This window comes from Strongylocentrotus purpuratus, unplaced genomic scaffold (assembly GCF_000002235.5).
Source record: "Strongylocentrotus purpuratus isolate Spur 01 unplaced genomic scaffold, Spur_5.0 spur5_scaffold_10, whole genome shotgun sequence".
Classification (NCBI taxonomy): domain Eukaryota; kingdom Metazoa; phylum Echinodermata; class Echinoidea; order Camarodonta; family Strongylocentrotidae; genus Strongylocentrotus; species Strongylocentrotus purpuratus.
The window spans coordinates 1,647,494-1,672,303 of NW_022145595.1; the positions used below are offsets into that span (position 1 = coordinate 1,647,494).

At 37.7% G+C, this 24,810-nt stretch overlaps 5 protein-coding genes across 6 annotated transcripts; 1 reads left to right on the forward strand and 4 right to left on the reverse strand.

Annotated features, from left to right (window-relative positions):
- Positions 1 to 357: 357 nt before the first annotated feature.
- LOC100891439 lies at positions 358 to 3,336 on the reverse strand. Of its 2 annotated transcripts, XM_003724018.3 has the most exons (3): positions 3,248 to 3,336; positions 2,166 to 2,268; positions 358 to 1,407 (listed from the first exon to the last, which is right to left on the reverse strand). In XM_003724018.3, the coding sequence occupies exon 3, from the start codon at positions 1,404 to 1,406 to the stop codon at positions 468 to 470; it is 939 nt and encodes a 312-aa protein (XP_003724066.1). In that variant the 5' UTR covers position 1,407; positions 2,166 to 2,268; positions 3,248 to 3,336; the 3' UTR covers positions 358 to 467. The 2 variants fall into 2 exon arrangements, with proteins under 2 accessions (XP_003724066.1, XP_011680346.1); XM_011682044.2 differs by lacking the exon at positions 2,166 to 2,268.
- Positions 3,337 to 9,439: 6,103 nt separating this feature from the next.
- On the reverse strand, positions 9,440 to 11,560 carry LOC115921803. The gene is made up of 2 exons (XM_030980022.1): positions 11,373 to 11,560; positions 9,440 to 10,746 (listed from the first exon to the last, which is right to left on the reverse strand). The coding sequence occupies exon 2, from the start codon at positions 10,743 to 10,745 to the stop codon at positions 9,885 to 9,887; it is 861 nt and encodes a 286-aa protein (XP_030835882.1). The 5' UTR covers position 10,746; positions 11,373 to 11,560; the 3' UTR covers positions 9,440 to 9,884.
- A 2,781-nt stretch (positions 11,561 to 14,341) lies between these two features.
- Positions 14,342 to 19,797, reverse strand: LOC105445905. Its single transcript, XM_011682043.2, has 2 exons — positions 19,716 to 19,797; positions 14,342 to 16,060 (listed from the first exon to the last, which is right to left on the reverse strand). Exon 2 carries the CDS (start codon positions 16,057 to 16,059, stop codon positions 15,166 to 15,168), a length of 894 nt encoding a protein of 297 aa, XP_011680345.1. The 5' UTR covers position 16,060; positions 19,716 to 19,797; the 3' UTR covers positions 14,342 to 15,165.
- Positions 19,798 to 19,874: 77 nt separating this feature from the next.
- Positions 19,875 to 22,855, forward strand: LOC584428. The gene is made up of 2 exons (XM_784286.5): positions 19,875 to 20,177; positions 20,876 to 22,855. The coding sequence occupies exon 2, from the start codon at positions 20,876 to 20,878 to the stop codon at positions 21,926 to 21,928; it is 1,053 nt and encodes a 350-aa protein (XP_789379.2). The 5' UTR covers positions 19,875 to 20,177; the 3' UTR covers positions 21,929 to 22,855.
- Positions 22,856 to 23,226: 371 nt separating this feature from the next.
- LOC115921817 lies at positions 23,227 to 24,030 on the reverse strand. The gene has a single exon (XM_030980041.1). The coding sequence runs from the start codon at positions 24,028 to 24,030 to the stop codon at positions 23,227 to 23,229; it is 804 nt and encodes a 267-aa protein (XP_030835901.1).
- Positions 24,031 to 24,810: the final 780 nt, after the last annotated feature.

A 24,810-nucleotide genomic window follows, 5' to 3' on the forward strand; every position in this document is an offset into this window, starting at 1 on the left:
GTTATGAAATTCTAAATAATTAACTCTTTATGTTGTATAGCTCCCTCTCAAGGTCAAGATATTAATTAAGCTTTTTTAATTAGCTTAACTAAAACAATGTTTCTTGACTAAAATCGACCAATTAGCTATTCCCGTTTGGAAATTATATATCGCAACTAAATATTCTGAGATTTTCATGATCGCAGCTACCATTGTACGGCCGTAGGCGTTATTTGAAATTTATCAAAATTTAGCGGGAGCACCGGTAAATTTTTATATTCAATTTTTCTCGAAAGCAGAAGTATTTTAGGGGCTAAATTTTCTAGTGCTTATAATATATCCACATGGGCATCCAAATATATCAAAGTTGCAAAGAATCACTATCCACCCAATTTTCAAAATTTCCCAAAACTTTGTATTACCTTTAAGGCCTATGTCACAGTCAAATGAACCATTTCAGTTCCATGGGATGCACTTTCCAGCCGTTACTAGAACAATACGGATAGACTAACGACAAGAAGCAACAGTTGTACATAGCCACGGCAAGTTAATGTCATGGCATTGCCGCCGGGATCATCGCTGGGATTCTGTTCAGGAGGAGCGCCACTGGGATCCTGTCCAGGAGGATCGCCGCTGGGATCCTGTCCAGGAGGAGCACCGCTGGGATCCTGTCCAGGAGGACCGCCGCTGGGATCCTGTCTATCTGGAGGACCACCACCTCCCATCATATTTCGCTCGTCAACCACGCCTGTATAGCAGCCCATTATGTAAGGGAAGTCTTCGGTGATGTGGTATTGGTAGCTTCCATTTACCCATCGTCCATGGCAGTCATCCAAGTCCGCAGACATTAGTTCATTGCCGTTCTCATCGTTGTGTCCGTAGATGGGATAGCCGTCCAATGCGACGCCAACGACCTCGGACGCCACTCCACTCTCGAAGTCAAACACACAACCGGGGTGGTCGTGGTAGTGGTATGTTCCCGCCTCTGGAGTTGGGTGACCGTCGCAAGAATCGAAAAGCTCATTCTCCACCGCGTCGGTCCCAATACGGGTGTATGGGTTAAAGTAGGGGACACCATTGAGAGCCAAGCCTATGGTTCCCATTGGGAGCTCGGTCACATTGCTCGCTTTCACTGGCGTTTTCAGAATATAATACACAAAATCCTGCTCGATGATCACGCTGGAGTCCTGGTCGTTCGGATAAGGGCCTGCCTCGTGGTCAGGGATGCCGTTGGCCATGATGACGTAGTTAAGTTCATCGTATTCCGTGATCGTTATGAATCCTTGAAGACCCGTGTTTGGATCTGTGTGTGTTCTGGCACCGAATGCTGCGATCTCGTCTGGTGAAAGAGCAATCGTCTGCTTGAAAAGCAGAAGGAAAAATACCCAAACTCCTGGGAGAATCTGATAGCCTCCGATAGACTTCATTCTGAAAATATATAACGATAATCATAATTTATCTATAATAAAGAGATATCAATTTAGAACCACGATTTATATTATTTTAAAATCTAGATGTCATCTTCTTTTGTAAAAAGAACAACTGACTTTATTTTTTGACGTGTGACGTTATGGCAACAACTGATCAATTTCTAAGCTTAAGAGCATGGAGGGAAATCGGGGGGGGGGGGGGGGGGGGGGAGTGGGGTCGTCCTCCATGATTTGAAGGGAGGGAACATAATATCAAATTAAAGTCCCACACAATTTGTTGGTATTTAATCATTTGATCCCCCTCTCCCACCCCCACACAATCACTATTCACAGAATGTTTGTGAAATTTCACCCTAAAGTGTGCTAAACTTTTTTTCTCTCGTTTGTCAAACAAATCTGGAGAACAACAATGCGTCTCCTCCACGACTTATTAGCGCTTTTCGCTCATGCTCAGAAGGTCAGTTCTGTGCCCTTGATTCCCCCGTGAGGAAGTTTTAATCTGCCAAATATAATTTGTTATGATCGTGGTGTAGTTGTTCATTCGCTTGACTGCCAATCCAAGGGTTACGGGTTCGAATACCAGCCCGCGGTGCAAACGTGAATTTGGCTTTCGGCTCTTCCCAAGAGCCTATGATCATGTATTGACAATGATAAATTGACTGCAGGATTCATGAACAAAAAATATTTTCTCGCCTGAATAAATCAACTAATTACTATTAATAGTTATCACTAATTTTTAACTACCATAGCACCTACCTTGATTGGTCCTCGAAGTCGAACGGATGGAGATTTTCTGTTGACACCAGTTATTATGTCGCCTGTCTGAAATGCATAAACCTGTCCGATCGTCAACTATCAGCTGAATGAAATATAACTATTATCTGTATTATCTTAAGTACAGGACTTTTGGTTGAAGCACATATGTTCGTGTGTTTAATCATTAAGCCGTATTGATGTTCAACAAGTTACTATAAATAGCAGAGTGACAAAGCATAATTATCTTTTTCATCAACCGAGATAGTGACTGGTGGTACCTGTTCGTACCGGCCCACAGTGGAAAATGGACTAATTATCCATGTTTTTTATAAATCCAGAAGATATGTTTAGATCTCCGCGGTGTACCGCTTAAATTTTAATACCACCATTTTTTCTGATGTCTAAGCTTCAAGTTAATACCAAATTTGGCTGCCCGATCTTGCCCGTTGTTATGTTAGAGCCGATTTCCCTTGCCACATTGCCCCGAAAAATGTGAGTTTTTTTTGTCTGCGGCTGAATCATGAAGGATTCGTGGTCATAAATCACGGCGCGAGGGGGCGCGTGACACTTGTTCTGACACCGCGGACCAAAATAAACACATTTTTCGGGGGCAATGCTGCAAGGAAAACGGCTCTAACATAATAACGGGCAGAATCGGGCAGCCAAATCTTTTATCAACTTAAAGCTTAGACATCAGAGAAAATGTTGGTAATAAAATTTAAGTGAAAATCCCTGGAAATCCAAACATTTCCTCTGGATTTATAAAAAATAAATTCCCAACCATGAGTTTTGGCGCACTTTGGTTCCTCCCTGGCCCACTGCGCGGCCCATTGACTATTATACATCTAATATCACTTTTTTCGCTTGACTGCCAATCCAAGGGTTAAGGGTTCGAATCCCAGCCCGCGGTGCAAACGTTCTTTTGGCAAGACATGAATTTGGCTTTTGACTCTTCCCAAGAGCCTATGATCATGTAAATTGAATGCAGGATTCATGAACAAAAAAAATATTTTCTCGCCTGAATAAATCAACTAATTACTATTAATAGTTACCACTAATTTTTGACTATACATAGCACCTACCTTGATTGGTCCTCGTAGTCGAACGGATGGAGAAATTCTGTTGACACCAGTTATTATGTCGCCTGTCTGAAATGCATAAACCTGTCTGATCGTCATCAATCGGCTGAATGAAAAAGAACTATCATCTGTATGATCTTAAGTACGGGACTTTTGGTTGAAGCACGTATGTTCGTGTGTTTAATCATAATAGCCATATTGATGTTCAACAAGTTACTATGAATGGCAGAGTGACAAAGCATAACTATCTTTTTCATCAACCGAGATAGTGACTGGTGGTACCTGGTCGTACTGTCCTATTGACGTGACTATTATACATCTAATATCAGAGTTCACGGCTCACTCAGGAAATCATTGTTCGTTCCATAACAATATTTTGTCATACTCAATGGGAATGCTATACAAATACAACCGTCTTGGTCTGACGGCAGGAAGGGTGATGGGGGCTGGGTATGGGATGGGGCGGGGCGGGGGCGGGAGCGGAGGGCAGGGTTGGACTGGGTTAAAATACAGACAACTTAGGTTGGGGGGGGGGGGTGACCGGCTTTTCTATTCGAAAATAACCCTCACCATGTGAGCTAGTTTTCAACCTTTAGAATAATCTGAAGATATCCAAACAGGCTATACGATAAACATTCAGACTGCAATTAAATGCAAATATGCAATCGTCATTAAAGGAACACCTAAGAAGTAGAAGAAAATAGTCTGTACAGACTGAGTTGATATAATAAGTCTGAATTTATACATAACATAATAATGGGAAATACCGTAATCATCATCGCTATCGTTATCGTAGCTTGCGTCGACTAGCTGTCGTTTTCCCTTTCCAAGCGGTGTGGAGAACGCCATCTTTTCCAAAATTGCAATGAACGCATTGGTCGTTTGTAAGGATTCAAGGTTTATGCAGGGAGATGGGAGGAACGAAGGTGTAGTGATAATAATCGCAATAGAGTTTTTTTCTTCATTGGGTTGACAAAAACAAGAGGAACGCGACTAAGGTCTTGCCACTCATATCGTGGCTAATCCTGATAATTCAGAAGCACCACCATTACTTCATCATCCCTATCATATATAGCAGCATTACAGATCATCATCCATGCATCATCATCACCACCACCATGCATTATAACATCGATCATCATCATCATCATCATCATCATCATCGTAGTTATCATAATCATTATCATCATCATCATCATCGTCACATCACCATTATCATCATCATCATCATCCTCAACAAAAACAACAAAAACAACAATATGATCACAAGAGCTAAATCTCATTATTACGAATTCAGATCACGATCATCGATGATCATTAAAATAATGATCATCTTCATCATCAAAACATCATCATCTTCATCATTAATTGCCGTCATCATCAACATCTTTATTTAATCATCACCATCATTATGTTCACGAATTTCATCTTCATCAATGTAAATATCATTATCTGCATAATCATAATCGTTATTGTTATTTCTGTTTCAAAGATGAAGATGGAACAGATGATGAAGATGACAAAAATAAAGAATATGATGAAGATGTTGAAGAAGAAGAAAAAGAAGAAGAAGAAGAAGAAGAAGAAGATGAAGAAGAAGAAGAAGAAGAAGAAGAAGAAGAGAAGAAGAAGAAGAAGATGAAGAAGAAGAAGAAGAAGAAGAAGAAGAAGAAGAAGAAGAAAAAGAAGAAGAAGATGAAGAAGAAGAAGAAGAAGAAGAAGAGGAAGAGGAAGAAAAGAAGGAGGAGGTGGAGGAGCTAGAGGAGGAAAAAGAGATGGAGGATGAAGAAGAATATTTAAGGTTTTAAGGAGCAACCCAAGATAGCAAATATTCCTAATAAGCATAAACACGACTGACAAGTTGATGTAGAAAATGTGATGAGGTAAAAAGAAAACGTAATTAAAATCCTTCCTCATATATTTTCATGTTTTGATGAGATCAGGAAATAAAATTATTTGAATTGAATTGAGTTAGATTACAAGATTACATTAAATGAAATGGAAACTTTTATGATGTATAAAAGCAGTATTCTAATATACATTTTAAAAAAATAATCTATTCTTCACCAGGCATCATGTGATACTTTCATGTTTGTTAATAAAGTTAGGCTCATAATCATTTGTTTAGACAAAATAACTTACATGAACTAACTATTGACTTTTTTTCGTCTTGATTAATTTGAATTTATTGCAATGACATCGTCACAAGGTATAATGACATTTTGTTACAGATAATTAGCAAACAAAAAGTAATCATAGCAGTGTTTAGTCTTCACCTGCACAACATTATTACATTTCTCCACATACAGATAAAGCTCATCTTATATATCAATAATATTATAAATAAGTTTATAAACATCTTGTTTCATTATGCACAAGGTTTCAAAAAAAATTCCCCTCTAACAAATAGGCTATATAACACATCTTATATATTCAATACATTTCCAAACAACGTTATTATCGTCTAGTTTCATTATCTTTACAAATCTTTCTTTATCGTAGACATTTTTAAATTCATTATCAAACTTTTTTCAAACAATATTTCCTTCTAGGGACTAAAATTTGTACAATCCATGGTGGTGTGATATTCGTCTCCAATTTCTCCATTATTACAATGATTGCAGGTACGTATAATGTGTTGGTAATTTATTCGGGCGTCTATGACATCCAATATCAATGAGTAAATCATGCGATCTTATTCTAAATCGGCAAACATCTTTACGTAATTTATTACTCTTTACAAAAGTTAAATATTTCTCTTGTTTTTTTTTTGCTTACACAATCTTTATCTTCGCAATTTTTGTTTTCCTTTCCGTATACGTAATCACTGTTGGAATCCACTTGAAGTTGGGAATCATATATTTCTCAAAACTTAATTCTGTTTTCTATCCGACTATTGCATCTTTATTTATAACTTTTTCCAATTCTAGACATTCATTATTTCCGTCAACATAAAAATTACTTTTCTTTAATAAATCGTAATCATTAAAAAGAAGAATATAACAAAGAGTTTTCATCAACACTTTTCATGCGAATCCGATATTTCATGACATTTTCATAAGATATTCTCTAGCTTCAGCCAACACAGCCAATATACTACTATTTTTATTTACAACTAAGATAGGCCTATTTCGTATCCATTGCAAATGAACACTCTTTATAACATTACTGAAAATATATTTGAATTCCCCTCTTCAGTCGTTACTAATTTTCCAAAATTCAATCCAAAAGCACCTCATAATTCTGAACCACATAATAGGACAGCTTTAACAAGATAATTAAATAAACGAGCGGTTATCTTAATATTCGGAAGATGCTCCCCAAATGACTTAAGTAATCGAACAATTACCTTAGTTTTTAGATTACTCTGGCAGTGTTATTAATGTATAGGTTTTCCCGCCCAACTTCGTAAACTTAGCATCCGAATTAACGTTACGTTCATTCAAGTTCGTGCGAAATTGAATGACTATGTAGATCAACATTCAAAAAGCTAATTGCGTCGTTCAATTTGATTTAGTAGCATGCGATTTCATACTCTTGTCACGGAGAAGTGCAAAACGAGCATTCAATTTAGAAAAGCGTGCAAAGAGCATTCAAATTCGCGCCGGACAGACGGTGGTATGTATTCGAGCATTCAATTTCGTGATTAGGCATCCATATGTGACATTTGTGCATTGCTTTTCATTTGATGTTAATTTGTCACTTAATATACTTCTGTTTGAATAATTTAATGCTAAGTTTACTAGTAGGAATGATTATGCGTATTCGTTAGCAGATATATGTCATTACACAGGTAACTGTCCCCATAGAAGGCGCACAATTTGTGACTTCTCTTCTTTTTCTAAGAACAAGCTATATAATTATACACAGATCCTGGACAGCGGTAGAGTTGAGCTTTAGACATGGCCATGATGGAAACAAAATGCAATGATGAATAAAGAAAAATATGTGAAATGAAAGGAAAGAAAGATTACCCACTCAATCCAGATTGATAAAAAAAAAACATTTAAAAAATAACCTCATTTATAATGAAAGATATGAAGACATGACTGTATAAAGAAATGTTCATCAAAAAAAAGATCGACAGAAAGAGAAAATATTGAATGCAATATAAATATATCAGACAAATAAGAAGATTGTATAATGTGAAATCATGTCAGAAAAGATCGTAGAGAAAAATAATAAACAAATGAACATGAAAAAGTGAATATCCGAATAAACATCGAGCCTCATACAATAATTATGAGGTCTAGTTTTAATTTGAATGACCCGATTGCAAAAGAGGTTGCCCATAGACGAAAATGAAACCGCAATTCGACAAAGAATTGTCCTCCCACTCAACTTTGGCGAAATTGAATGACGCTAACGCATTTCCAAATTGATTGAACCAAACGTTAATTTGAATGTGCTTGTTTCGAAAATTCGGTGACTCGAAACGAAATTGAATGCAAAAAGTTTAAAAATGAAACAGGGAAGCAACGAGTGGAGAAAATTTGCTCGAACATGAATGCACGTTAGTGAAATTGATCGCTGCCTTGACGAAATTGGCCGGGAAAACCTATATTACTAAATGAACCACGTGTAGAAATAGCTCGACATAAACATACTGCCTGCTTTAAGATTTCAATTTCCTCAACATTTATGTTACAGCCATGTTGTGTCAACAACTTTCCATTCTTAAATTTTGTTTTCTTAGTATTTACTTCGGGTAACTATTTCTTAGAATAATTCCCAAGTCTATCCATCAAAGTTTGCATTCCGTTTTTAGTTTTGGATATTAGTACAATATCGTCCGTGTGTATCACTACCTGTTGTTCCTATTTTATCGTAGACATTATAAAATTTGCGAATGCTACACAGTCTGTATCTAATTACCACATCAAACCTATAAAAATAATAATAATAATATGGATATATAGCGCCGGTATCCGCCAGTCTACAGCCTGCTTTACAATTTCAATTTCCTTACCATTAATATTACATCTATGTTGTGTCAACGACTTTCCATTCTTAAATTTTGTTTTCTTAATATTTACTTCGGGTAACTATTTCTTAGAATAATTCCCGATTATTCCGTTTTTAGTTTTGGATATTAGTACAATATCGTCCGTGTGTGTCACTACCTGTTGTTCCTATTTTATCGTAGATATTACAACATTTGCGAATGCTACATAGTCTGTATCTAATTACCACATCAAGCCTATAAAAATAATAATAATAATATGGATATAGCGCCGGTATCAGCCAGGCTACTGCCTGCTTTACAATTTCAATTTCCTCACCATTAATATTACATCTATGTTGTGTCAACAACTTTCCATTCTTAAATGTTGTTTTCTTAATATTTACTTCGGGTAACCATTTCTTAGAATAATTCCCGATTATTCCGTTTTTAGTTTTGGATATTAGTACAATATCGTCCGTGTGCATCACTACCTGTTGTTCCTATTTTATCGTAGATATTACAAAATTTGCGAATGTTACACAGTCTGTATCTAATTACCACATCAAGCCTATAATAATAATTATAATAATGATATGGATATTTATAGAGCGCCGGTATCCGCCAGGCTCTGACGCTTATGGCGCTGTACATATTAATTACTATCACAAACATATAACTTTCTTAACTAAAATAAAGTAAACTAAAACAACACAAAGTATTACGCTACATTGACATGATTAAAGGTATTACAAAGTTTTGGGAAATTTTGAAAAATGGGTGGATAGTGATTCTTTACAATTTTGATATATTTGGATGCCCCTGTGGATGTATTAAAAACACCAGAAATTTTAGCCCCTAAAACATTTCTGCTTTCGAGAAAATTGAATATAAAGATTTACCGGTGCTCCCGGTAAATTTTGATAAATTTCAAATAGCTCCTACGGCCGTACAATCGTAGCTGCGACCATGAAAATCTCAGAGTATGAAGTTGTGGTATATAATTTCCGAACGAGAATAGCTAATCGGTCGATTTTAGTCAATAGACATTGTTTTATAGCTTAATTAATATCTTGACCTTGAGAGGGAGCTATTCAACATAAAGTGTTTATTATTTACAATTTCATAACTTTAGAGTCGGTTTCGACCGCGACAACGAACACAGAATATTGTAGGATCGTATATGCTTCCAATATGTTCATTTGAACCAAATTCATGACCCCATACCAAAACTTTGTATTACCTTTAAATAGCACAGTTTAGAAAGAGATGGGTTTTTTAGAGCAACTTTGAAGTCATGGAGGGCAGTTAAGTTACGAATACTATAGGGGGCAGAACAGGAATTATAAGAAAGGGAGAGGACGGAGGAGGACAGAAATTGATGCAATTCTTTCTCCGTGAAATAGTTTCATGTAAACCGCGGGGATGACGGAAAAGGGAGGGAGCTCCAGAATTTGGTTCACCTGGATTCTTGCCAGTGATATCCATAATTTCACAAATGTTAAAGAATTGCCTGTTTCGGTGATCTGTCACCTGATAGTCCGAATAAGCTTGGAGAACAGCCAGATAAAGCTTTCCCAAAAGCAGGTACCTTAAAGAAAAAGTTACTACTGATTATCGAAAAAGGACTATTTCTCAACTTAAGGCCTACGTCACAGTCAATTGAACCACTTCAGTTCCACGAGAAGCCAGCCGTTACTAGAACAATACGGATAGACTAACGACAAGAAGCAACAGGTGTACATAACCACGGCAAGTTAATGTCATGGCATTGCCGCTGGGATTGTCGCTGGGATCCTGTCCAGGAGGATCGCCGCTGGGATTCTGTCTAGGAGGAGGACCGCCACCTCCCCCCATCATATTTCGATCATCAACCACGCCTGTATAGCAGCCCAGTATGTAGGGGAAGTCTTGGGTGATATGGTATTGGTAGCTTCCATTTACCCATCGTCCATGGCAGTCATCCAAGTCCGCAGTCATTAGTTCATTGCCGTTCTCATCGTTGGGTCCGTAGATGGGATAGCCGTCCAATGCGACGCCAACGACCTCGGACGGCAGTCCGCTCTCTAAATCGAACACGCAACTGGGATGGTCGTGGTAGTGGTATGTTCCCGCCTCTGGAGTTGGGTGACCGTCGCAGGAATCGAATAGCTCATTCTCCACCGCGTTGGTCCCAATACGGGTGTAAGGGTTAAAGTAGGGGACACCATTGAGAGCCAAGCCTATGGTCCCCATAGGGAGCTCGGTCACTTCGCTCGCTTGCACTGGCGTTTTCAAAATGTAATACACAAAATCCTGCTCGATGATCACGCTGGAATCCTGGTCGTTCGGGTAAGGGCCTGCCTCGTGGTCAGGGATGCCGTTGGCCGTGATGACGTAGTTAAGTTCATCGTACTCCGTGATCGTAATAGTTCCCTGGAGACCGGTGTTTGTGTCGGTGAAGGTTCTGGCACCGAACGCTGCGATCTCGTCTGGTGAAAGAGCAATCGTCTGCTTGAAAAGCAAAAGAAAAAACACCCAAACTCCTGAGAGAATCTGATAGCCTCCGATTGACTTCATTCTGAAAATATATAACGATAATCATAATTTATCTATAATTAAGAGATATCAGTTTAGAACCACGATGCATATTCTTCTAAATTCTAGATGTGCAACTTCTTTTGTTAGAAGAACAACGGACTTTACTTTTTGACGCGTGATTGATCGAGTTCTTAAAGCTTATTAGGAGCACGGACGAATATCCGGGGAGGGGGGGGGGGGGGGGGTAGGCCTTCCTCTTTGGAAGGGGAGGGAACATAAACAATTTTTAAATGTTCCACACGATTTGTTGTTATTTTACTCATTCGACTCCCTCTCCCCCGAAAAAAAAACGAAATCTGGTTAAAGAATTTTGGTGAAATTGTACCCTAAAGTGTGCTGAACTATTTTTTTCCTTCTCGCTTAACAGATACATCTTGGGAACAACAATGCGTTCCCTCCACGCTCAGAAGATCAGTTCTGTGCTCTTGATTCTCCAGTGAGGAAGTTTTAATCTGGCAAATATAATATGTTACTATCGTGGTGTTAAGGGTTCGAATCCCGGCCCGGTGCAAACGTTCTTTAGGCAAGACATGAATTTGGCTTTGACCCTAGAGCTTATGATTAAGTATAAAGTTACAACTAATTTCTGACTACCATAACACCTACCTTGATTGATTCTCGTAGTCGAACGGATGGAGATATTCTGTTGACACCAGTTATTATGTCGCCTGTCTGAAATGCATAAACCTGTCCGATCGTCAACTATCAGCTGAATGAAATAAAACGATCATCTGTACGGGAATTTTGCTCAAGCGTGTATGCTCCTGTTTTTATTAGGTCGTCCTTGAATAGCAGAGTGAAAAAGTATAATATTCCATGCATCGACCGAGGTAGTGATCGGTGGTACCTGGTCGTACTAGCCTATTATATCGACGAGACTATTGTTCATCTACAATCAGAGTTCACGGCTCGTTCAGGCAATCATTGTCATCGTCAAGCTCAATGGGAATGCTATACAAATTTAATTGGGGGGGGGGGGGGGGGAGGGCTAAAATACAGAAAAGGTATGGGGGGGGGGGGGGGGGTGACCGGCATTTTCTATTCGAAAAACAAACCCCTCACAATATAGGCTAGTTTTCAACCTTTAAAAAAATCTGAAGTTATCCAAACAGGCTTATAAACATTCAGGCTGAAATTGTCTTAACACAACAGAAACATTTTAATGCGATAGTCATTTAGAGGAACTCATAAGAAGTAGGGAAATAAAAGTCAGTGGACAATCTGAGTCAATTTATGTTTTTAACCACTTTTTATTGAACTTTTAATTCTCAATTTTTAACACTATAAACATGAATTTGAAGTTTATTTTCTTTTTTATTAGTTGTATGCTCCCGAATTTTCGTAATACAACTAAATTTATTATTTAGTATCTCGATATCGATTAGTTTGAGTTTGAGTTTGAGTTTATTAACAACAAAAATGATAACAAGTAAAACATAATGTATCAAGCATGATTACATAAATATAACAATATAACACAAGATCGATAACATTACACATGAATAATATAAACATTGTTTTACAAAGTATGTTGTATACAAATGAAACAATAGATTTTGTGTACACTTTTGTTGTTAAAGGGGGTACTAGAAGTTAGCACAAGTGCTAGTTGAGCCTGGTTCCCTGTCTTTGGCAAGAATTGTAAAACTATTTTTTTACTATACTATATTACATATACATGTAACATAAACTATATAATGAAAGTAAACAAAGAAATAGAATAGTCATTTCGAAATATTCCTTACTTAATATGTAAGTCAAATGTGTGTCGACTTCCGTATCAGAACCAAACATACAGTAAATAAAAAATATATGATTATCTAGTGATCTTTTTAGAAATTCTCTAATCTGAGATTTCTTTTTGCCATTTTAAGAAGTCTTAATTTTTTTTTTAACTCAAAGTATTTAGAGATTTCGTTAACCCCTTCCGAAAAGCATTTTAAATCGTATTCCTCTTAAATCATATGGTTTACTATTCCATATTTCCACGCCCATAAATGATATTGAAAATTGACCTTGTGTGGTTTTGTATTTAGGCAGATATAGTTGTCCTTGTTCTTTGCCCCTTGTGCCATATCTGTGCTCTATTACCTGACAGTATTCAATTAAGGAGTGAGGAAGATTGCCATTTAACAAGTCATAGATTGAGGCTGAATCAAATTGTAGAGTTTGTCAAATCATTTATATAAATGAGAAAAAGAGTTGGGCCAAGAACAGATCCCTGTGGAGCACCGCATGATATTTTAAAATATTGAGACATTAGTTCCCGGTATTTCACAAACTGAAATCTATTCTCTCTCTAAGTGCCATATCGTTTGACTTTGGCGATCATGCTGTTCCACAACCCTCGGCTCCTAGCCTTCTGTATTAGTACCACTCCCTGTTCTTTCACTCCTCTCTCTTCCAACAATTTCTGCAGACTGTCCATCAAAAGTATCCTCCTTCTTCCCCTACTCCTTCTTCCCACAATTTTCCCTGTCGAAGCAAGATTCTCTAGGCCTTCTTTACGTATAATGTGACCCATGAACTTCAACTGCCTAATCAACATCTCACGTATGATTTTCCTTTGCACTCCAGCTCGTGTAAGAACTTCCTCATTACTAACTTTGTCAGTCCAGAGGATTTTCATCATTCTTCTTAAAAAAACACATTTCGCAACTTTCCAAACGCTTTTAGTATCAGAGGCTAAACTCCATGTTTCACTACCATACATAAGTACTGGGTAGATGTAACAATTCAATACTCTTATTCTGGTCCTCATACTCATTGTTCGATTTGTCAGAATTTTGCCTAACTTTGAAAATTCAGACTTAGCGAGAGCTTTCCTTCTCTTGATCTTTGTCTCACATCTGGCATCCTCGGGGATCATGCTACCGAGGTAGTTAAATGAGGAGACTTGTTTAACAATCTATTCTTTCAGTTTTAAGTTACGTTTTGGACTGCTGTTCTTGGAGACCACCAGGCATTTTGTCTTGGTATAGTTGATCTCTAGTCCCATTCTCTCACTTTCTTTTACAACTACATTCAGGAGTCTCTGGAGATCTTTCTCTGATTCAGAGAATAAAACAGTGTCATCAGCATATCTCATATTTGTGATTGAATGGCCATCCACTTGTATCCCATTTTCATCTTCCAATTCTCTTAGAATGATTTCACTATACACATTGAACATGTCCGGCGACATAACACAACCCTGTTTTACTCCCGTCTGATGTTAATATATTCACTACACTCTCCTTCTACCCTGATGCATGCAAACTGATTCCAATATAGACTTTGTAGCAGTCTTAGATCTTTCCTACATATATCTACTGCTGAGGTAATCTGCAAACCACTTATTACGAATAATTGTATTTTAATAGTCAGAATGAAAATTGCATATATAATATGTTGTTAGGTTAGGCAAGCTATCATATTTGTCTTACCTAGCAACAACTCATGTATGCAATTTGAATTCTGGCTACCGTTCGTAACAGGTGAATGACCTTATTTGTATCGGGGCGCTTCACAAAGGCATATGCACTTTGGTTACTTTAACTATAACTTTGGTTACATTACGAAAACGGCTACTAAAAGCTGATAAGCACTGTTGATAATCCCTTGCAAGTGGCGTATTGTGGGCTCTGTCAATGGTCCATTTTTGTATTGTAACAACGTTTAATGCACAAGTCTTTGGGAAGAGTCTCGTTACGAATAATTTCATTCACCTATTCGTCTTCTTGTAAAAGCTGTTAAATAACTCGATCAATAACTAAATTTGTAACATGTATCTAATTTCCTTTGTGTATGATAATAAGTTACAAAGAATGGGTTTAGACTGTAATATTTGTATCATTTTGAAATATGGAAAACAATAAACTGAAACTGAAACTGAATATTGTTTGGCTTCTATTTAAAGTACCTTGATAAAAGAGTGGCATTTTCCTTCATTAAAAAGTAGCTTTTTCTTACCGGGTACAATCATCAATATTGATTAATACAATCACTATTCTCATTAAATGCAAGCAGTTCAACTATAATTTCAATGCTATAGTATTGTTAAAAGAATTGAATGTTAAAAAAAGGATCCGCACTTGTTTACCGAAGCTTTTGATGATCTACACATTAACAAAAAACATTTTGCATAAAAGGATGTACAGACGGACGTAACATTTTTAGACAAACTCGTCATGCAAATAGAACCTTCACACAGGATGAACTGTTGTAGGTGGCATTCATAAATACATAGATCCCAAATCCCCTACACTTTCAACCCGGCGCTCAATCTGCTTTTGTTGAAAATCTGGTTTTAACACAGGAAGTTAATTAATGGGTTTAATTTGTCCTATATTCATCGTAATATTTGGCCCATGGGTCAGGTTTAATCGAATTAATAGAGTACAGACCACATGGTTTATAGTTACTGGAGATGTTGAAGCATTACAAAAATTACAAGCAGTAGTTGTAAATAAACGCAACATGTTAATTTCACGGCATCATCATCAGCATCATCATTATCATCATCATCGTTATCATCATCATCGTCATCGTCGTCATCACCATCCACACCGTTATCCGGATTCTGTCCTGGTGGACCATCTCCTCCTGACATCAAATTTCGATCGTCGACCACGCCGGCGTAGCAACCCAGTATGTAAGGGAAGTCCTGCGTGATGTGGTATTGGTAGTTTCCATTTACCCATCGTCCATGGCAGTCATCCAAGTCCGCAGACACTAATTCATTGCCGTTTTCATCGTTGGGTCCGTAGATGGGATATCCGTCCAATGCGACACCCACGACCTCGGAGGGCACTCCGCTCTCTAAATCGAACACACAACTGGGATGGTCGTGGTAGTGGTATGCTCCATTCTCTGGAGTTGGGTGACCGTCGCAAGAATCGAATAGCTCATTCTCCACCGCGTCGGTCCCAATAAACGTGTATGGGTTAAAGAACGGGACGCCGTTGAGGGCCAAGCCTATGGTCCCCATAGGGAGCTCGGTCACTTCGCTCGCTTGCACTGGCGTTTTTAGAATGTAATACACATAATCCTGATCGATGATCTCGCTGGAGTCCTGGTCGTTCGGGTAAGGGCCTGCCTCGTGGTCAGGGATGCCGTTAGCCTGGATTACATAGTTGTCGGTATCATAATTCGTGATCGTAATAGTTCCCTGGAGACCGGTGTTGGTGTCGGTGAAGGTTCTGGCACCAAACGCATCGATCTCGTCAGTTGTTAGACCATTCGTTTGTTTGAAGAGCAGGATACAAATCACCGAAAGTCCAACAAGCACACGATAACATCCGAGTGATTCCATTCTGCAAATACAGATAATACATGAATATAATAAACTATTTCCAGTCATTGAAATCATTACTAGTGGTTGCACGCGAATGAGGGGTGGGGTGGGGTGGGGTGGGGATGGAAGGGGCAATTCCCCCAATTGGAGGATACTGCTCTGGGGTGTTATCTTAGTAGGTCGAAAATTAAAAAAGGCTTCATTTTAATTCAGCTATTTTAGCTATTTGTTTACCCCTTTCCTCCACACACTTCCAAACTAACTCAGCAAGATAACACAGTTTCTGTTTTGAATAGAGAATGTAAGCCCCTCCCTGCCCCCTCTCTTTTTCAGGTCCCTAGGTGACGTAAATCAAATGCTTTAAAACAAACGATTTATTAATGGGTCTTTTCATTAAAGAGAAACCCATCCTTGATAGGAAACTACTCTAGAGGTAAGTAGAGAAATCAAATCATTGGCAAGTCATGAATTTATGAAAGTTGTAATCACTATAGGTTTGGGCTCTTCAAATTGGCTGAATCGAGAATGTCTCAGTGATGTAGTAGCGGGCAACTTGAACTTTGTTCAAACCCATACAAATGACTCAAGTTTTTTTTAAATGTATGACTCGGGAGGATCATTTCACTTTAGAGGACCTATAAGAGTATGATATCCATAATATATCCGGTCCAGTATATTGGAATAACATAGATCCATCTCTTAAACAAAATATTAGTCTATGCATTTTTTAAAAAAAGTTAAAGACTAAACTTTTAGACTCATATAGATGTACATGATAGAATCTCGGTTTGTTTGACTTTCGACTCAATCTCTTTCTCAATCTCCCTTTTTTAGAGCTTTTGTTTTTGTCTTCTACTATTTTCCTCCATTCATTTTTTTCTTTTCTTTTCTTTTTCTTCCTCATTTTTTCTTCTTTTTTGTTCCTTCTTCCTAGCTACATATTGTCTATTTATTGATCTATAAGCATACTTTGTTCATGTTTTATTGTAAAATTTGCATCTGAGGAACTAACACTTCAACAAGCTCTGCTTCAAGTAAGTTCCTCTTTTCTCGTGCTATTTCCACTATATTTATCGTTTCATTACATATTTGTTGTGATATAATTATTTTTGTATTATGTTTTGCATGAGAAATAAAAGTCAATCAATCATTTCATATATTTTGAGTACTGCCCCAAGGGAGAAGGCGCTTAGGGGAAAATAGATATTTATGATATATTTGTACACGACAAATTCACAAAGATTTAAATTTACATAGTCTTAGTGATCTCATATTTCAAGCATTCATAACTTTCTTATTATTGGTCCTATTTATTTCAAACTTCCGCCATTTTGTTTTTTATCTTATGTTTCTGCTTCATTACAAATGAACATACATGTATAACAAGGGTTGGATCATCCTTTAAGCTTTATCAATTGGTGTTAAAGGTAAAACAACGTTTTGATAATATTTCCACAGGATTGGATGATGAAATTTAAAATTTGCATTACCATTGTGAAACATAGTTTTAGAAAAAGCAACTTTGAAAATATTGGGCTCTAAAACGCTAAGGATCGTGAAAAATTAAAATATCAAATATTTTATCGGTGCTACCGATACATTTCAAAGAGCTTCTACGGCCATACAGTGGTAGCTGCGACCCTGAAACATTTCGGAATATGCAGTTCTGATATATAATTTCCAAACGGGAAAAGAAAATCAGTCGATTTTAGTCAAGAAACATCGCTTTGAAGCTAAAGTAATATCAATCTTGAGAGGGAGCTTAACAACATGAAGTGTCTATTATTCACAATTTTATCACTTTAGACTCGATTTCAACCGCGACAACGATCATTGAATAGTGTAGGATCGCATAAGCTTGCAATATATTCATTTGAACCAAATTCATTACCCCAAACCAAAACGTTGTATTACCTTTAAGTTGAGAAATACTCCTTTTTCGACAATCAGTAATAACTTTTTCTTTAAGGTACCTGCTTTGAGAAAGCTCTATCTGGCTGTTCTCCAACCTTATGTTCATTTAAACCAAATTCATGACCCCATTTCAAAACGTTGTATTACCTTTAACCTGCCATATTATCCATCAGACCATCGGGTGTGGTGAAAACCTTTTTTACCATTACAGTTTATTAAAATGTTGATTTCGTCAATGATCAATGAGTTATTCTGAATACACATTACTGTGATCACTAGATGGTAATTGTAAATTGAATAGCTGATGAAATTTATGCGTCAACATCATCATTCAATAAGCATAAAATGCACTACAACTTTACCTTGATATACTCCAATCTTACCTTATCTTCTTGTTAGTACCTGTTATCGTCAGTCCAAATATGAGACACAAAATTAAATACTGTCAATGCATAACGAACATCAAATTGATACTGACCCGAGATGGTATCCACTCGTACAGAATGGTACGAACGAGTTACGTAATAGCTCCAATCCTTATCTAAAAGGTGCTTTATTTACTCTTCTATCTTGAATATGGGGTACGGAAGACCTGCTATTTGCTCATTTTGAAGCATGATGTCATATCATTATATTTCAGACATACCGCCATAATAATAGAACAGTTCACAGTTAGCACATGTCCCAAATGACCCCGAATATCCACAGATCTGTAAAACATGGAGAGGTCCCACTTTGTACATTCTGAAATAATCACTCCTACAGCGATGGAGGTGCTACATAAATAGCCTTTCCACCTGTGTATCATGGAGTGCGCTGCTTGTGCATAAATGAATAATGATAACATAAGTTTCATGAGCACGTATTCAGGTTTTTGTCTCTGTGTATTACACAATTTGTTCTGCAATGACCTTTATCTGCTCATGCTCAGACTGCAACCTTGAATTGGCTTCTTCTAGACCAACCGATGTCTAGCCATTAGGGGGATACTGTAATGTTCTGCTTAGTCTGGAGTGAATGTGATTGAGGTATATCTTTTTCTCTTCCGAAAGTGGTAGTCACATATTATGATACAGAAATGAAAGAAGGGGCGGGCTCTTTCATTGCTCAGTCAATTCACTCGTTTGTGATACAAAGTGACGTACGGTATTGTGTTTCTTTAAATGATCTAAGTTGGCATGGTAGGTATCTGGGCTGGCCGATTTGTTAAAGTGTCATTTAGAACACAGTGCTGACCATATACATGCCCATAAATAAGACTACCAACATGAAAACAAGGGCGTAAAATTAGCAAGTACCTTTGATAATAATACATATTAAATATAGAATGATATATATTTATATACATTGTAAAGAAATAAAAATAAAAATTATTCTCCATCTCCGGTGTATCTCTCACGATTTGTATTTTCCATGTGATCATGTGACTCATCAATTATTTCTTTTAGAAACCGAATCAATCACCATTCACCGGTAACGAATCCGAGGAGACCTTACAAAAAACCCTAAATTCTGTCTGTCATTATCCCCTTTTAAAGATTGCCTAACTATATTGGCCTTTCATTTTTATTGATGCTGTCATGCTGTCAATGACATTTTTAACCAATGTCACACCCCCTCATCCCAAGCATAACATATTTATGTAGATGGCTCTAAGCTCAACATGGCGAATTCTGTCTCGTGTCTGATACCCTTCAAAGATTCAACCATTTTTTTACAAAGAGAAAAACAGTTTCTATAATTCCACGATTCTACCTTACCTTGCTTAATTATCACAATTGTTACGATTCCATCCCTGCTTGGTACGGGAAGCGACTTCTCCTTGAACGAAATCATTAAAGCACATCTCCAACCCCGAACACAAACACTGCAAACAAAGAGGTTACCATAGAGAGGTGGGAGGGAGACAATGACAATAGCACAGAAGGGATGGTCCCAATTTGGCTTGCACTTACCTTTTGTATACAGACAGATCGTGTTTTTTCATACAATCGACCGCTCCTAAAACATGACGGATAAACACTTGTAAACGGGCTGTAGATATAATATATCGACATACAGGGATCGGAAGAAGGAATATTGTTATATTTCATTTGATAGCGACTTAAATTACGATTTATCTTTTTTTCGATAATCCTTCTTTTGACATCGTATCATTCTGTAGCTGATAACTGTGAAGACATCGTGTGTATACCAGATTCACTACTGAACTCACTGTAAAGGTAAGTTGTATTTATTAGTAAGAATTACTTGTCAATATCAGTGTCACATAATGATGTTCATTTCCTTCGACATAACATCATTATTATTTGTAAATAAGATATGTTATACATATATTCCTTTATTTCTACCTATGATTGATCATTGATCATTGATAAATGAATGCTAACCATAAGAAGTAAAGCAGTGTCCCTCAACCTTACATTTACGTTCGACTACTGAATTTATTCATTCTCATAGGCTTAATACAATGAGTTAACCTAAAAAAATATCGGCAGATCCATGGGGCTGAAACGCCTCTCCATTGGGACAACAAGCATTTCAGGACTAAAATGTGTATTTTCATTGAAAAAAAAAATCTCTCACCCTTATCGGGAGTTGGGAAAACAGTTGGACTTTCCACGAGAAAATAATTACCCCGTATAATTATAGGTATGAAGATATAACTTTGACAGAGGAAAGGTGAATTTGGTACAAATCTATTCCCTAGTTTTCCGGCAATCCTGGATCTGTCCGGCGTGTATCAGAACTAAAATCCTAAAAGAAAAACAGAAAGAAAGACGCACCGTTTTACTAGGACGCATAGTCAACGTGGTAATTATAATAAGGGTAAGGAGCATAATAGACGGATATAGAATGCCAATATATCTATTTCATGTTTTCATAATCAAAGCTTTATCTACTCTTCGATTAATTTCAGATGGTCTGCTTACAGTACTCCATGGCACTCGTCGGCCTTTCGTTGATGATGCTGTCTTACGCTATCGCTCTCTCACCAGATGAACTAAGAAGCTTCATGGCTAGGACTTACATCGAAGACACCGTGGGTTACCAGGGCTTTGTGAGGATATCCAACCACAGCGCAGCAATGTTCCAGATATCGGCCAACGGCATTCCAGACCACGTTACGGGCCCTTTTAATCTACCAGAGGATAGTGACGACGTCCTGGTGCAGAACTTCGAGTATTACATTCCAAAGAACCCCGCGGTCGCTGACAACCCGACCGACCTTAACATGGGACCAATCGGACTGGCCATCAACGGCGTCGCCATTTTTAGTCCCTACAGTGCTCAAGGTACAGATGCGGTCATTACCGAAGAGCGGACCTTTGATGCATGTGACGGCCATCCCTCCCCACGCGGGACATACCACTACCACGGCAGTCCCATCTGCGTCTTTGAAGATGTCGAAGGTGTTCCTTCATCGATCGTTGGTGTGGCGATGGATGGATTTCCAATCTACGGACCCACCGACGAGAACGGGAACCGCCTGTTTTCTGAGGACTTGGACGACTGCCACGGAAGGTACGTGAATGGCCGATATCGCTACCATATTACTGATGACTTTCCTTACATCTTGGGCTGCTATAAGGGTGAGGTTGATGAGAGGAATCTACCACAAGGCATGGGACCTAACAGACCCGACCAAGGTGGAATTCCTGTTCCAACTGGTCGTCCTCCCATGACGAGCCCAACGGAAACCAGAGTGACCAGACCTACAGAGACCAGTGTAACCAGACCTACAGAGACCAGTGTAACCAGACATACAGAGACCAGTGTAACCAGACCCACAGGGACCAGGATGACCAACCCTATGGAGACTAGGAGGCAGATAATGTCAACAAGTCAAACGAGCAACGCAGGAAGTAACGACCCGCTCGTCTTTAGCGGAAATTCGTCCACTTCTTCTGCGCAATCTGCGATTCTTCTTGTCACATCATGTTTAGCCATCGTATTATCTTGTACATGCTAGATTAATTTGTTTCTCGTTTTACCATGTCTTTTCCTTCTCATTTCGACATAAGCTTGAATGAAAAGAAAATATATCTGAAGCGAAAAAAAAGGAAATGTTTTGAGAACGGAATATTTTAACTTGATGAGCATGAGCACAGCAAAGCAAAGAAAAGGAAGGAACAACTATGCACTTAGTCATAAGTGTGTACTATTGAATATCAACATAATTATCTTGATAGACATGATCCCCACGTATAACTCTGGATTATTATAATAGCATTACTATGGATGGTATCTATTTCACATGCACTATTTGTCGATATGTCAGCAAACCACATTCCATTTGACCTCGTCATCACAAGTTCAAACCCCATATAATTGGCAGACTGTAAAACATCATTACTTAACATTGCCATGGGGGGGGGGGAGACTTACCATCTAGCTTTTCAGCAAGAAACGGTTGGAATCATGCTTTACCACGTTTATGCAACGTTTATTTTTGTTGATCATAATAGATTTTCTACCTTAGAGTAGCTGTGCGAAGATTTAAAAAATGAACTTTATTTTCATTATTGTAAAGGTGGCACTTTGATTGGATAAGTATCAAAACACATTTCAGCACTGTTCGGAGAGCTCTTCAGGTGCTATACCGGGACTGTATTTAAGCGTTTTGTAATTGATAATAATCCCTACTTCGAATGTTTCCAAGCACTGCATTTTGATAAAATTGTCCAATCAGAGTTTCACCTTTGCAATAAAGAAAATAAAGTTCATTTTTTAAATCTTCGCACAGCTACTTTAAATGTTGTTGATGCATTGTTATCGAAAAAAAAAATTAACTCGAGCAAACAACAACGGCGACAAGAAAGTTCTTTCTCAACCGGACTATACCTTTTCGAAATAATGTGAAATTAGAGATAATTAAATAAAATATAAATTCCATAAATCTGACATTGTATGCCTCATTTATTGTATGCAAATAGCAATACTCCCTTAATATAATAATATTTAAGATTTATATAGCGCTGGTATACAAGTACAGTTTCTAAGCGCTTTACAAAACAAGTGAAATGAAAAGTACGGTTAAACTAAATATGTAATAAGGATTAACAAGAAACGTGAAATGAACAATGCGCTTAATTAGGACGAATTACTTAACTAACAAAGTATAACGATATCATGATAATGAAAAATGAAAATGTAAATACAATAGATTAAGTATCATTAATGAAAGTGCAATAATTATGTACATTAGACAATAAATAGATTACAAGAAGATAGGACATGTGGTTATAAATACGGTATGAAGATGGACAATTACTTCGTGTTGAATAGATAGGTCTTAAGTCTACGTTTAAAAGTGTCAAGAGTTGGGGATTCACGGACAGAGACGGGGAGATTATTCCAGAGTTTAGGAGCACATACAGAGAAGGCACGATCTCCATAGCGGGTTTGAGTTCGAGGACCAGATGATAGTTGAAGATGAACAGATGATGATGAGCGGAGCCTGATGAAGGAGGTTTGCACCTTTGGTGAAATGAGTCCATTGATGTATACTGGAGCAAGTCCATAACGGGCCTTGTAGGTGAGAAGCAGTACCTTGAATTGGATGCGCTGTGGAATGGGGAGCCAGTGAAGGGAACGAAGAATAGGTGTTATGTGTTCGTACTTTCTTGTGCGTGTGAGGAGACGGGCTGCAGTGTTCTGGATGTGTTGGAGTTTGGTCAGATGTGAGCTGGGTAGATTTATCAACAGGCTATTACAGTAATCAATGTGTGATGTCACAAATGCATTTATTAGGCGCCCAGTAGAACTTTGGTCTAGGTACTTTCGGAGTTTTCCGATCCGGTAAATTCCAAACGAAGCGGCTATGCATGATTTCTGAACATGTTGCTTCATGGTAAGTTTGTCATCCACTGCGACTCCGAGATTAATAGACGATTTTGATGGATTGATTGTATTGCAGTCGACTTCGAAATATGGCAGCTCATTGGCTTTTCGAAATGCTGACGTCACATGCATGAGTTCTGTCTTGGCACCATTAAGCATGAGGTTGTTATCACGAGCCCAGACTTTCACATCTGTGATGCACTGCTCCAGTCTCACCACCCCACTGGCCATTTCAAAATGTAAGCCTCCTAAAGGTCACAACGCACCCACGATACTTATCAACATTAAGATGACCTATCTCATTATTCAGCTACTCACTGAGGATCTTTATCATCAATGATAATATAGACAAATGACAAAGTAATTGGTAAATGCAACTTTTAATTCACATTTTATTGAAAGGGGAAATAAAAGCCCGTCTGTAATGTGAGAGAGTAAAATATGATAAGCTTATAATTAAAAAAAAGTTATTATGAAGACAAATTAGGACTAATTTACTTATCATTACAGCAAATACACACGTACGCCGTTTAGGGAAAATGGCCTAGGCAGACATTTGCAATGCAGCTTTAATTTTTTAGTCTTTATCAATTTTCTTCAGTTTATCAGTTGACAAGCATGGGCGTCGATTATATGTAAGGCAGAGGGTTAGGGCAATAATTGCTCCAGATAATTTAGGATCAACTACACTGTTGTCCATGAACTTTTAATAATCCATACACACGCATGATATGAATATATGAAACAGTATTCTAGTTGATGAATTATAAGATAAGCATGCTTGTTCTTTACTTCCATTATAATCATAATTCACATTGTTCTGCTTTCATTACTTTTTGTTATCTATTCATTGATATTGTATTCGTACACAATATTGATGGATATGTCAATGGAGTTCAATGAATAAATACCAATATAAATACAAGTTAGACATTTAAAGAGCCCCCACAAATTTGATGACAAAATTTCACTTAAATTGTATCATAATGTGAAAAAGGATGTCATTTAAGA